Source organism: Crocodylus porosus, unplaced genomic scaffold (assembly GCF_001723895.1).
Source record: "Crocodylus porosus isolate Cpor-Errol unplaced genomic scaffold, CroPor_comp1, whole genome shotgun sequence".
NCBI classification, from domain to species: Eukaryota; Metazoa; Chordata; order Crocodylia; family Crocodylidae; genus Crocodylus; species Crocodylus porosus.
The window spans coordinates 3,324,757-3,338,932 of record NW_017728925.1 but is presented as its reverse complement, the minus strand read 5'-3'; the positions used below and the strand labels follow the sequence as shown (position 1 = coordinate 3,338,932).

The 14,176-nt window shown below is 43.6% G+C and overlaps 1 protein-coding gene across 1 annotated transcript in view; it reads right to left on the bottom strand.

Moving 5' to 3' along the window:
• ZNF618 (zinc finger protein 618) overlaps positions 1–14,176 on the bottom strand; it is a 134,821-nt gene that overhangs the window by 39,810 nt on the left and 80,835 nt on the right. The window contains exons 10-13 of the mRNA XM_019541090.1: positions 13,955–14,044; positions 4,897–5,085; positions 841–924; positions 4–60 (exon numbers count right to left, since the gene is read on the bottom strand). Of these exons, the coding sequence (XP_019396635.1) occupies positions 4–60; positions 841–924; positions 4,897–5,085; positions 13,955–14,044 (420 nt within the window). The remainder of the gene's footprint in view (positions 1–3; positions 61–840; positions 925–4,896; positions 5,086–13,954; positions 14,045–14,176) is intronic.

Genomic DNA, 14,176 nt, shown 5'->3' with positions numbered 1-14,176 from the left:
CACCTGATGGGTTCTGCTTACATCTCTTTTCTTTTGGTTTTTCTGTCCCAGAATGAATTGCTGTAATTGTGGTGAACTTGGATTAGTACAGGCTTGATCCCCATAGCACAATACCCGGTATTTTATTAACACATAGTTCTTTTCAATTCACTACAGTCCTCTGTAGTGAACTTCAACCCAGAGGGCCATAACAGTTGCTTTCTTCATACATACAACCCCTCACCAACAGAATATTTTGCAACGTGGCTCAATGGGACATTTCTTTCTAACCCTTCTCGGGTAGTGCTTGGTTCAACCCTGAAGCACAAGGGTTGCCTGAACCCAGCGAGGCATGCAGTGCTTTTTTTCTGACCTGTGATTTTGTCAGGTCACTGAATCTCGCATAGAAATGCTCAGATGAAATTATATCAGGTACATCCACTTAGCTCCAGTCTGGGAATATAACAGTGGTTGATATCCTGCTCTCAACTACAGAGGGAACTACAGAGTAGGATGCAACAAAAACCGTTCAAGGAAACCTGTAGGACAGTGCTTCCCAAACATTTCTTCAGCATGGCCCCTCACTCCCAACCCACGGAACCCCCACCCCCATGACCCCATCCGGTGATGTTGTGACCCCATTTGAGCGTTTTCTCCTAATTAGTACAATTCGAAACAGGCCACAGAATGTCAGGAGCCTTGGGGAGGCAGGTGATAACTTGGTGAAACGCTGGGTACCTAAAAGCTTTACAAATACAGTCATTAAATAAATAACCACTTTGATCACAGCTTAATCCAACTTCTTCCCTGCCCTAGAAAGGCACATTGTAAATAACAGTGGGAGGGAGCAAGCATACTTACCGCTAGAGTTTTGGGAGCTGCTGTTTGTTTCTTCAAAGTTGTTTTGCACTTTGCCTTCCACTCTCCTGCTGAAAGCGCTTTCTGCTGGGTGGAGAACAAAGGCGGGATGGTGACTGGTCATTATTGGATCTAGGGCTGCACAGAGGGGAGGCAGATGACATACTCCTGCACCACGTAATCAACAGACCCTGGATACAGCAGAAAGGTCTAATGCCTCATCTCTGAGGCCAGAGGGCCAGATTCACCGAAGGGATAACAAGCAGATATTTTTCACACGGTCTTTTGGGACTCCTTTGGAGCCTGTGAACACCAGTCCTGACTGGCCCAAGAGGCCAGAGGCTGAGTGATAAAAGGCATTCCCTCCCTCATTCCTTCATCTTGCTCCTACCAAGGCAATGAGCAGTTCTTGCAGCCTCTGGCACAAGTGACCAGGCCTGTGGATTGAACTCGGGTCCTTACCAAGGTACTCTTAAGACTCTACCACAGAACCACAATGTCGTCTTCCTTCATGTATTCCCATAAATCACTGGCATTCCCCTCTTTAGACATTGCTTCCCCACCCCTACCCCAAATCTTCAAAACTATTTATCTCCAGGGGAGGATCAAATGATTGTCTGGGAACTTACAAACAAGGATTCAAGAGACCATCTTAAGGGGTAAACAGAAACAAATGCAAGGTGATCCTCCTCTGTGTGTCCATAAAGTGAGCATGCCACCTCAACAGTGCTACCAATCTGTGACATTCCTAGCCATTCATCTACTCCAGACATTTAAGCAACAGCCCTAGTGATAAGGCCCAAAAAATCCATCACATAATATATGGGGAGCAATTATATCTGACAGCGACAGCCCTGAGCCCTGCAGTAACTGCAGCAATCCGGAGTCAAAGGGCACCTATACAGGAGCAGCGAGGCTGCTCTGATGTGCTGTAATCAAAGCTGACTCAATTCAGCAAGTCTGCTGGAGCGTGGTAATTACCATGCTCCAGCAGACTCCAGCATCTTGTGCATCAGCGTCCTCACACTTAAAAATGGTGGCAGAGGCGCTTTATCTGAAACTCATTCGATGATCAAGCTCAGTGCAGGGATGCCGATACACAAGACGCTCCAGGCACTTTAGAGTGGCTCTGGAGCTGCTCTAATTAAAGTGCCCTCTCCTCTCCCTGCTCCCAGAGGGAGTGTATAAACACCTTTAACGTACAGTAGAACCATGCTAATGTTCACACTCAGCAAACCCTCAGAACAGTTTGAACATTGCAAGCTACAGCAAGGTCTTACGTTGTTCAAACTTTTTTGCTTTTATAGTAATTTCAAGCAGTATATTTACTGCTGCAAACTGAAAGATTGACTATGCGTACTTAAAGCTACACTCCACTTGTCAAGTCAAAGCATATAAAGCTCCAGACCTGGATATAGCGTTCTTGTTTTTTATTATGTGCGCCAACATGCACATTCCTAGAATTCACCAGCTTTCAGCAGGTCAGTTTTCACTGAGACTGCTGTATTTTTCTTCAGGTGTGGTGTGAATTTTATAGGTTAGGAGTTTTGGAGAAGACACCTGAAATTTAGGGGTGATTTGGACAGAACATTCCACTTACTGATTCCAGATCCTGACTTTAGCAACTGTCTGTGCAGAAAGCTCAGGCACCAGCTAACCCGTGGACTTTCCATAAACAGACTGGCTATCAGAAGCCTCACTGCTTTCTTTTGCTGATGCGTGGCTGGGACTGCTTGATTCTGAACACAAGAAACCTAAATTGCATGCCTCTGCTGGTTCATGAGCATGGGCCAATTAGTCCTCACTGGCAACATTTATATATTTACTGGCCTTGTCCTTAAAATACTGATACTACTATTAAGCTTGTCAAGCTCTTAAATCTGCTCTGCTCCTATTTTTTTTTTTTTGTTTAAAGTAAGCAAGAGCGAAAACTGTTGCTTTCTAATCAATTCAGCAGTCAAGTAATTATCACTAGGACTAGTTGTTAAATGCTAAATATTGATTAATAATCAATAGAAATACTGGGGTCTGCTTCTTGGCAGTTCAGGTGGCACACTAGGAAGTAGGACTGCATGGCAAAGTGGGTTAAACTAACCTTTTTCCCTCAAGAGACCCGGGTTCAAATCCTGGCTTAGGTCACAAGTGAAAGTGAGTTGGAGGCCTCTGAAGATGTATACAAAAAATGCACCACTGGTTTTGTTTTTTGGGGGGAGCGGGGGGAAAGAGGGGCAGATTGGTATCCAGAAAGACAAGTTGATTCAATATTCCTTTTTGGATGCCTTTCTGGACTCTCACCACTTATTAACAAATGGCAGTCTTTCCTATGTCAGATCTGCTTCTTTATAATTGAAGTTTTTTCCATACAGAACATAATTATCTTGAAACCTTCGGACAATATCAGGGAACTACACTAGGAAAATAAACTGTCCCACTTGTTTGAAGGATATGCAAACATCATGGTGGCATCTTGTCATGCTTTGGGTCCTACCTAGACCCATGTGGGACTAACTGAGATGTCAGAGAGATATTTACTCAGATTTGTCTGGCTGGAGAGCACTTTTGGCCAATGTGGTTGTACCAGAAGTTAAGAAGTCAATACAATTCTATTCACACAAGACAATGTCTGTAAATACAGCATGGAGCATTCTGCTGAAGCCACCCTATGGGTGAGGTGGGACCCTGGGTTTCAAATGAACTTCTCTAAGCTCAAACTGCAAGGATCAAGTTTTATGTAATTCTTCTCCCAAAATGGGGGAGGACGACTTGTCCTTTTTACTCAATTCATTCACATGCTTAAAAAACAAAAACAAAAACAAAAACAAAAAAGATGAGGAAAAGTTCCTGTTCAAAAAACATCTCCCAGTTATTGCTCTGATGAATCTGGCCTCTGATCCAGTAAGGCTCCTCGTTAGGCTCTTTCTGCTTTTATAAGAGACGTGGAGCTGGAAGAAGCTGTCACAAGTTTAGATAAACAATTCAAAGGCTCCTCAGCTCAGATTCCTAAGTTCACTGAACTGGACAGACCTCAAAGAGTAATAAAATCAGAAGAACGATTAGGAGCTGCAATAAAAATTAGGGATTTCCAGACCCACAAGCGACTCTTGCTATAAAAAGACAGGTCACTCACCAACTGCAATTCTGTGGTAGCTGCAGATGTGTATGTCACCTAATCAAAATACCCATAGCTCTGTCCCTGCTTGGAATGCTGGGAAGAAGCGGCCTTTTACCACAACCACCTGCACATCTTGGGCATTTACCTGACATTTCAGGGGAGCTTTAAACAGACATCTGCCTGTCCCAAATTTAAAAGGCTGGTTAACCAGCTATTTTCCTGTACTAAGATTGTCTGATATCTGCCAATCCAAACTATATGGGAGAATGAATCACTATTGTATGGAAATGTGAACCATATATCTCACTCATATAGCACTGTTGTTCCATCTCTATGCATATTTCCAATATTATTTGGAACAAGGGAGCAGGGGAGAAGGGGACAGCTATTCATACTTGATTCTTCTGACTCAATCCTAATAAATTTACACTGAGAATCTTGCTGCTGGAGCCCAGCTTATCCCTACTCAGTTCTCCTGATGCCCGAAGCACCATTTGAATTCATGCACTCTACACAGCCTTGCTTTTCTTCCCACCCAGCCAAGAGCCCTGAAAGCAACATCTTGTGGCGTGGTGGTGATAGGGGAACTCTGACAAGCCACTAAGCAAATCTTGGTCAAGAAGCTCTCCTTGGTTTGTGACACCAGGATTTGAACCAGGGTCTCTTTAGTGCCTTGCAGTTAGTACAATGTTTTTTTAAAAAAAGGTTTAATTTCAATGGCAAATGGGTTACAATTAGGGAAAGGAGACACAGGCCTAGTGCTGACTTTAATTATCCTTTGCACAGTGCCAAGGAGTTAATCCCTTCAAGTCCTTCTGGGTGATGGCTTCTCTGGGACAGCCATGGATGGGAATGGACTTTGAGTCCAAAGAGGGACAAAAGCCAACCCAAGGCAGGAGTGGGCGCTAAGCAGTTAAGAAAGTTGATGGTATAAAGGCAATTGGTACCTGTGGTGGCCTTGCTTCCTGGGGATCCAGAATTTGGAGCGCGGAACATCTGGGATGGGGATGCCGGTGGGACACCGGAGGGGGTGCGGTGCAGGAGGGTGGAACATCGGATTATTGAAGCCGGTGTTTTTTTGCCGGATTGGCTCGCCTGTGTCTTCACTGCCACGAAGAGTGGAGATCGAGAGAACTCTGGATATGAACACTCAGAACTAGTGCCTGGACAGTCAGTCAGCTCTCAGAATCTGTGCATTCTGGAAGGATTGCTTTCTAATAGTCATGCTCACGACTCCCTTACAAGGGGACCTGCAGCACTTGTGGATCCACTGAATCCCATACAACATGAAGGATTTCCCCACTCACCCAAAGGGACAGACTCCTCAAACTTATCAGTTTCACTTACACTTTTAACTGCTCCTTGACCAACCCAAGCAGGCCAGGAATCCTACTACTCCTCCACCAAATCTGCAGGGCATACCCAGTACATCCAGAAGCTCCATTTGTTTGAACAGGAACCTTGAGGTTTCCCCTCTACATTTTTAACAGTCTCTGAACACAGAGAGTGAATTTTCAATCTACTTCCTTGAGCACTTTATCTGGGGGAGTTCACATTGCTTCATGAGCCTTATGTGCTTTCTAGAGCTTGGTCACTAATCTCACCAACTCACATCTATCATTCTTTTCTGTCTAATCTGTCTGATTGAAAAGAATAAGGGGTGATGGTATTGAGGAAGGGGAGGCTCAGTTACCATCCCATGAGTCAGGTGAGGCCTTTGGATGCCATCTCAGGTCAAAAAAGCTAGTGAGACGCATGAATGTTGTGTATCACTGTGGATATGTTCTCAGAGCATCACTTGATTTTAAGGGAGATTCTTTGGTGTCTGCAGTGAGTAGGAAGTATCACCAGGAATTCGCGGTGCCAGAACACACGTGAACATTTCTGGACAGAGCACTGCTTGCTCAGACCCAAGACTTTTTTTAAAGAATGTATCAAAAGGCAAGCATAACCCAACAATCTCTCTAACTTCTCAACAATTCTTTTCAGCTGAGATTTGGGTACGTATTCTTGAAGCCGAACACCAGTGGCCAGACAGGAATGTAAGGAATCAAGGATCTCACCCAGCCCCACAACTGGAGCTTGCTATTATTGATTTCTCCTCCCCAAGGGCAAAAGGGGACATTATGTGCTGCCCACAGACTTAGGGCTGACCCCAACAACTGCTTTGTAAATCTTATTGTGATCTTATTAAATCAGGAGCAGTTACCTTGAATAAGGAATTCTTGCATGCTGTCACTGCAAAAACAAAGCCATCTGAAATCAGCAAGGAGAAAATACGTCTGAATCACTGCCTTGATTGAGGCCCTGGGCTCTGTGCTCATTTGCAAAATCCTAAACTGGAAGATGATATGGACCCATATGTAGCTGCCCTTCACAGACTTATGCCTGCCCACGTTTGACAGGGATGTGTATCATTCAAAGCACCTGCACGCAGACACCTCAAAAACAGTTTTTGTCTACACAGATCTAGTGGCATTTCTCTTAAAAGCTACTGAGCTTCTGCAGAGGAATTTACAGGAGGTTCTCTCATAGCTTAGGTTCAGAAACTTCTGCTCTGCTTGACCTCCAGCCATCTGAATAGGTGAAAGGCTTGTTTTTGCTTTCCAGGCTTCATTTCAGTCCCCACAGATAATCCCTCTTCAGGTGCCGCTTCACTGTCAGCAAATGTTAAGTCCGTTATGATGGTCTCCTATGTGTCACCATGTTTCCTCCAGGTGCTGTTCCTGTCAAATGTTGATTTGTTCCCAATCTCCTCCAACCAAGAGCAATGGAAACCAGCCAACCATTCAGTGTCAGGAACATGGAGGCCCCTCAGACCTTTTGTAGTCTAGAGATTGCTCTCTTTGTGAAAGCTAAGCAGTGAACTCTCCACAATATTACCACTCTCAAAGATAATTTCTCTTTCCCTGCACTGACAACAGTGAAAATGTGGTCTAATCTGACATTTCTTGAGGATGCACAGAACTATTTTTTGGCCTCAGACTTTTGATGTACTGGTGGAGCTTACTTTACCCTTCTTTCTTTAAAGTCAAATAGGGATGCTGCTTCAGATTCAGCCAGACAAGGGACAGGGCCCCATCTGAGAGTGGCTGGGACATGCAGAATCCCAGAAGATGAGATAAAAACCAGACTGGATCAAAATGCTATTTGTTCTAGAGTCCTTGGGGATGCTGGGTATTTGTGGCAAAAGCTTCAGGCTAGTCTTGGACTACCAAAATGTAAATTATCTTTGAAGGTCAAATCTAATGCAGGGGTGGCCAACCTGAGGCACGCATGCCACAAGTATCGTTGGCAGCCTGTGTGTGTGGCATGTGGCAGGATGGCAAGGGGATAGGTGGCTGCATAGCAACAGATAGGGCAGGAAGCAGAGCAGATCAGGCAGGGAGCACATAGCAGGGAACAGAAACCAACACAGCAGATGAGGCAGTGGAAGGGGATCAGAGTGGCACTCAGGAAGGGCTCAGGGCTAATTTGTGACACTAAGACATGGTGGATGTAGAGAAGATCATATACTTCCTCTAGGACATCTGCTGAAAAGAGGTTTGTACTGTGGAACTCATCACCACAGGCTCACAAGAGGCCAAGCAGCCAGATGAACAAGATATTTATATGGATAAGAATACCGATCCATTGGAAGGAATACAAAACCTCCTAATTCAACTATCAAGGACCAAATGAGATCAAACTGAGGGTCGGATTATTTCACGTTTGCTTCTGGGGGTTTCCTTTCTCGGAAACATCTGATGCTGGCTACTGTCTGAGACAGACAACTGGACTAGACAGACCATGGGTGCAATCCGGTCTGGCAATGCTTGTTCAGTGGGACTGGCACTTGGCTCAGTGCTATTTGACATTTGAATTAGTGACCCTGAAGAAAATATAAAACCAACACTGTTAACACATGCAGATGACAAAAGCCTGGCTGGTCAGTCACTGATATTGAATGATCTGAACTGCTTGGGAAGCTAGGTGCAAACCACAATGCATGTTCTGACACAGCCAAAGGAAATATCATGCACACAGGAACAACAAAGCAGGCAGTACATACAGAATGGGGGGTACTATCTCTGGAAGCAGACTCTCATCGAGGCCTAGGGATTTGACGGCCATTCATTTGATCATGAACTCCCAGTGCACTGCAATGACCAAAAGACCTAATATAATCCTCACATGTATAACCAAGGAAATAACAAATGGAAGTAAAGCATTTATTATATTTCTGTATTTGATGTTCTGGACCACTTCTGGAATACCGTGTCCAGTTCTGGTATCAATAGTTCAAAAAGGAAGGTGAAAAACTGGAGAGGATTTGAAGCTGACAATGAGAATTATTAGAAGATTGGAAAATATATTTTTAACTAAAAGACGCAAGGAGCTCCATTTGCTTATTTTAATAAAGAGAAGCTTAAGGGGGGACTTGATCACAGCCCATAAATACCTATGTGGGGAATGTGAATTCAATAATACAGGGCTCCTTAATCTAACAGACAATGATATAGGAATATGCACTGGCTAGAAGATTTGGTTTGAATTTAGTAAGGGTAGCAAGCCACAATACTCATTTACCAAGGATTCTGGTGGATTCTCCATCACTGGCATTTTTCTAAAATCAAGACTGTACACGATCCAAAAGAATTTGCTCTAGTTCAAATAGGAACTAACTCAGCAAAGTCCTTTGGCCTGTGTCACATACTGCAGTTTGGTCTAGACTCTACAAGATCACAGTGATTTCTTTTTCTAGTGTTCGTCACATGATCTTTATGTTCTAGGCCTGCCAGAGCAAAGGAGTGAAAGATGCATTCAGGCTCTCTTTCTCATGACCCTCCTGGAAGCAACTAATACACTCCTCAGTTTCAAATGAAAACAAAAAGACAGGAGGTATTTTTAAATATTTAATTTACTGCAGATAAAAGACTGGTAATTTTTGGATCAGGTTTCTTAAAGAAGATTTTGCAAGATGGGCAAGTAGAAGTGTGGTTGAAAGGGCTGGCTGGATGATGAAGATGGAATAATCTTAACATTGCCTATGTAAGGAATCACTTCTGAACTCAAGAGCTATTTCATCTTCCATATGCTTTTTAGAATAAAAAATGTTACCTGGCAAGGCAGTGAAAGACTACATTAGTGAAAAAAGGTATCTTCAAGAATGGGATTTTACTCAGTGAAGAGGGATGACATGTTTAAACTATGTTAAATAGGACCCCTGCTCCTCTCAGGTACCATGATCTTATGGGCTGGAAATAGGCCAATTCCTGACGAAGACTGTTAAAGTTTCGCTTTCAGGGGCATGGTAGAAATTACTTTTAAAGAGGCAGTTAGTGGTGAAATGCCTCTTGACATTAGCAGTCTCACAAGCCATAGTCCATTAATGCTGACCCTGAAGGTGGAGATGAAAAAGCAGGCTCAATATATTCCCTTAACCCTTTTTACATCTGATTTTCATTCCTGGAGCAATGGATGCCTGCGCTCATGCTAATTTTATTTTACTCTACTGATCTATGTTCTTGATTATGACCTTTGTTACCCCTTTTTGTGACGGAGTGCTTATGGGTGCCACTCATGCACCACCACAGAGCGGGCCAAAAACCACGCTGTGAAGATTTCTCCTACTGGAATTCCAACTTGCACTGGATTTCATTTACACTTTTAAAACAACTGTATTAGGGGATCCAATCACAACACAGTTGTTTCCCAACATAGTTGAGTTCGGTTCATCTTGCTGTGCAGGTGAGACCTCAAGAATGTTTCAAGCATGTCCCTGAATCTTCCCACCGCCAGGAACAGTTGTGCCTCAGTGCTCACAAACACAATGAACGCCCAGCTACGGGTACATCTACAAATCAGGACAGAGCCACGTTCCAGATGTTCTGCATTCTGAATTGTGTTATAACCAGGTCCCTCAGCACAATTTTTAGAGGTGGTAGGTAGATGGGCCTGTCTGTGACATAGGGTGAAAGAAAGATGACAGGAATGTGTATTCTTAGAAAGTGAAACCTCCAACTCTAGCAATATGAAACCCTCATTCCACACACTTCCTCCTCCCAGAGATCCCTGGGGATCATTCCCACTCACTGCAGCAGCTCCCATCTTCTGAAGAACATGTCTCCAGGAATGCAAAGAAACTCATGACCTTGTGTCAGCTGTTAGGACCAAAATCATACCAAAAAATCTTGCAGACCCTGCAGAATTGGAACCCTTGTCTTTGGATCTTATTAAATAGCATCACGGTGAGGGGAGGAGAAGGGAGAGAAGTTAATAAACTGTAGCAGGGAAGCTGAACTCGAGCAGAGAGACCCAGAACATCTCAGGTTGATGGCTGTGTCTCCTGTATCTACCCCCTAAAGTTACTACTGCAGCAATTGTGCCATGAATCCCTCTTGAGAGACTGACTAAAACTTGGAACAAAATCTCAGTTGTAACTCTCTTGGTTGCAAGTGGCTTGTCAAATGCCATGTATTGCACCAAAAGTTCACTTGATCATGAGCACAACAAAGCACTGTGGTGTGAGGAGAGGGGAGGGAGGGGATAAGCCTAGGCAGTAGTGAAAGGAAAGGGAAAATCCTGACTGATGTCCTGCTCAACTAACTCACCTATCTTCCTTTGCAACAAATGAATTTCATGGTTTCTCACCATAAATTATATGACAATTAGCCTGGTCATGGAAAAATGGGAGAGGAAAAAGATAAATACTAGGGGTGTGCAAAATGGGCCCTATTCGATTCAGATTTGGCCTGAATCAGGGACAGTGATTCAATTAGCTGATTTGGATCACTGTCCCCAGTTCGATTCAGCCAAATCCAAATCTGAAGATTCAATGCTGATTCAGAGAATCAATGATTCAGCCACAGACACACCTTTACATGTTTTTTCTACACGCCTCAAGGTAGCAGGCGCGGCTCGTGATCGTTGCAATGCTGGGGTGCATGGAGTGTCCCACAGGAGCACAGCTCCCCCACCCCTGGCTCGGTGATCAGCTGTGGGGGGGGATCCCGGGTGCCCCGCCCCCAGACCCAGGAGGCACCAGTCACTGAGCCGGAGGGTGTGGGGGGGCCCCTGCAGGCGCTCCCCGACAGACCCAAAAGTGGACTGGAAGTGCTTCTGGTTCACTTCCGGGTCTGCTGCCGACTGCGCTGGGGAGCTCCCCGCGCTTTTGTGGGAAAGTCCATACGCCCCAGCATCGCAGCATTCACAAGCCTTCTGGTACTTTGAGATAGGTAGAAAAAACATTTAAAGCTGTGTCCATGTTGAAATTGCTGAATCTTTCCAAATCTCTCCAAATCAATTCAGAGGGCTCCAATTTGATTCAGAGAGATTAAAGGGTCTCCTAATTTCTTTTCGGATTCGGAGGTTTGGCTACTGAATCAGGCCAAATCTCTGCCAAATCAAATCAGAGACTGAAGCTTTGCACAGCCCTAATAAATACATATAGCTTTAATAAATTAAAATGATGTCATCTGAGAGACTGATGTGTTTTTTTCCATGCAGCAAGGCTAATGAAAGCCATCTACTAAAATAGTTACAACCCACTTATTTGGCCACTCTCCCAGCAATTGCTGATTCTAGCCAGCTGCAGGGGTGCACAGAAGTAAGCAAAGGTACTTTTCCCTGCCTCCTCCCTTGCAAAGGCAATTGCAGAACTGGTGCTTTAAGCCAGCTCTGGAAAATCTCTGCTTTTTTCCAAAAGGTGGAAACCACTTTGGAACCTAAGGCTTCCCACTGTGCAAGCCTTAGCCTAAGTGATGACAGCTCCTGATCCCTCAACCTCCCTGTGCAGCCCCCGTGTTAACTCTGCAGTTGTCTTGGTTCTCAGTGAAATGGGTTAAAATCCACCTTGCAGGCCACAACAAAATCACAGGATGTCCTGAACTATGAATTCTGGAATCCAGCATTCCAGTGACTGAGAAGTATCCTGGTTCACCTCATGAGAATTTGCATTATATGTTGGACTCATGATACAAACTGTTCTGCATTCGTGAGAAAGGGGAGCGGGTTGAGGTGGGCTGTCCTGCATTTCCCATCTGAACCCTAGCAGTTCTTCATGCAGAAACCTACGTGCTAAGCATAACCTGATCTTTCTTTTCCTTCTGGACAATCTGGGCTATAACCAGCAGCCATTGTATATTATTAATCAGGACAGGGGAGGATGGAGAGATATCAACAATGGTAGTTCCCTTTTTTATTATTATTGATAATAATTATTGGAAGGTGAGACTTCTTGCTGACCAGATTTTCCATTATAAAGCCATATGGTAAATATTCCTTACTTAAAGCAAGTATTAAGTCTTTCCTTGTTACTGTGTTTGGTTTCTCACTGGGGATCCCAGGGCCCTGAATCTGAGCCTCCACATTCACTGAGAAACTGACTTTTTGTTGATAACCACTGTCAGCAATAGATGTCCGTCTAGCCCAGTCTAAAAAACCATGTCCTTCTCCAATTGCTGGGGGTAGGAGGGCCCAGAGAAGAACAGTTTCCGAGGACAAAATGTGAGCAATGAATCAGTTTCCTCATGTTAATGGGGTCTAAGAACATCAATTCTGAGGAAGCAGTGACAGAGATGATCAGTGCTTCTCTATTTTGCACCACTATTGTGAAAATTAAATTATCTGAATGCTCCAGAATTTGCACGGAAACTGCTAAGCTGTTAAGAACCAATAACATTTGACCTACCTTAAAAGTGTGAGTTGGTGGACAATGTCCCCAGTTTATTTCTATATAGTGTGTAAAAAAAAAATTGACGCAATTAAAAATAATAAGTTAAAACCTAGCTAACAACTATGGTGATGATTTTTGTGAAACAGGGTGTGAGCTCCATCTGCTGGTTGTGGGTGAGCAGCTACCCAAATCCTATTTCTAGAGCTGTGCATATCCATCTTCTGATTACTATGGTGCTGATGCATGGACAGATGCGAGAAAAGTAGCAGCTGCATTAGCCACTGCTCATCAAAACCAAAGTACAGTGCCATGCTGCACCGTGAGATAGGCATGTGGAAAAAAGCACAAGGGTGTTCCCTACATATTATTAAAGTGTTCGAAACCTGCCTCCCAACCTCTGCCAGAATGAATGTAATGGGAATTTCCCTGCACAGCCTCCCTAGAAGTCTGTATGCGAAGTATATAGAACTGATGCCTGTAACTTCCCCTTTCTGTGACTATTCTGCCTACCAAATTTAATGTCTGCCAAGATTCCCTGGCACAAACATCTTATGACTGTGATTTCAAAGTAAAGTGCCATGGTGAGTCTTATGATTTCAAAACCTGTTTTGTACTCAGTGGGCATGTCTACACGTGCACTTTAATGAGTAGTAGATTATTTTACTGCACATTAGGGCATCATGGCAAAAACCATGCTACTACACTAATGCACAGTTAAATTAGGCTACTGTGCATCACTAGAAACGCGTGCACTTTCACTACTGTGCATTAAGGAAGCCTAAAGTGCATTTAGTTTGTACCTCACATTAGCGGTACTAAATTTAAAGCACAGTAGGCAAAAGTGTATTAATGAACAGGCAGATGCACCCACTGTCTGTGTTTTTTGCTTGGAAGATTAAAAGAAAAATCTGCCTCCTCATCAAAAAGAATTTCTCCACAGTATGCATGTTCAGTTGTTATTTAGGATAGTTGAGGAGGGCTGGACACTGATTTATACATGAGCATGCACTTGCAGGGACAGGGGGTTTTTTTAGATTAAAAAAGACATGGAAACAAAGCTGCAACATCCACACAAGTAACTATAGGGTTTTTTGGGGATTTTTTTTTCAAATAGGCAGTTAAGAAGGTAGGTCAAATAATAGGTCTTAGTAACTTTAACAGTTTCCCTTTAAGAGTTTTCCCCATCTCTGCTTTATGCTGCTTTAGTCAGCCCATCACCAGCTGCATTCTCACTGGGTGCAATAGAAGAATCCATAAGAATGACGTCTTACTAGTGCAACCCTACTGTTAATTACCAACCATTGTAAATCATACTCCATAATGAAATAGATTTCTGGCAGGATACTCACTAATAGGTGCATGCAGTGCCACATGTTCCTGGTAGGGAGTGTAATATTTGTACTGCTTGCCACAAAATTCACACGTATAATTGCCAGTTTCTGCAAAGATGAAACAAAGAATCAATCAGAAAGGAACCCACCATCATCTTGCATAATTACTTACGTATTTTTTAAGTCTGAACTTAAGTGCTAAATAAAAAGGTTTAGAATGACTAATCACACTGATAGAGC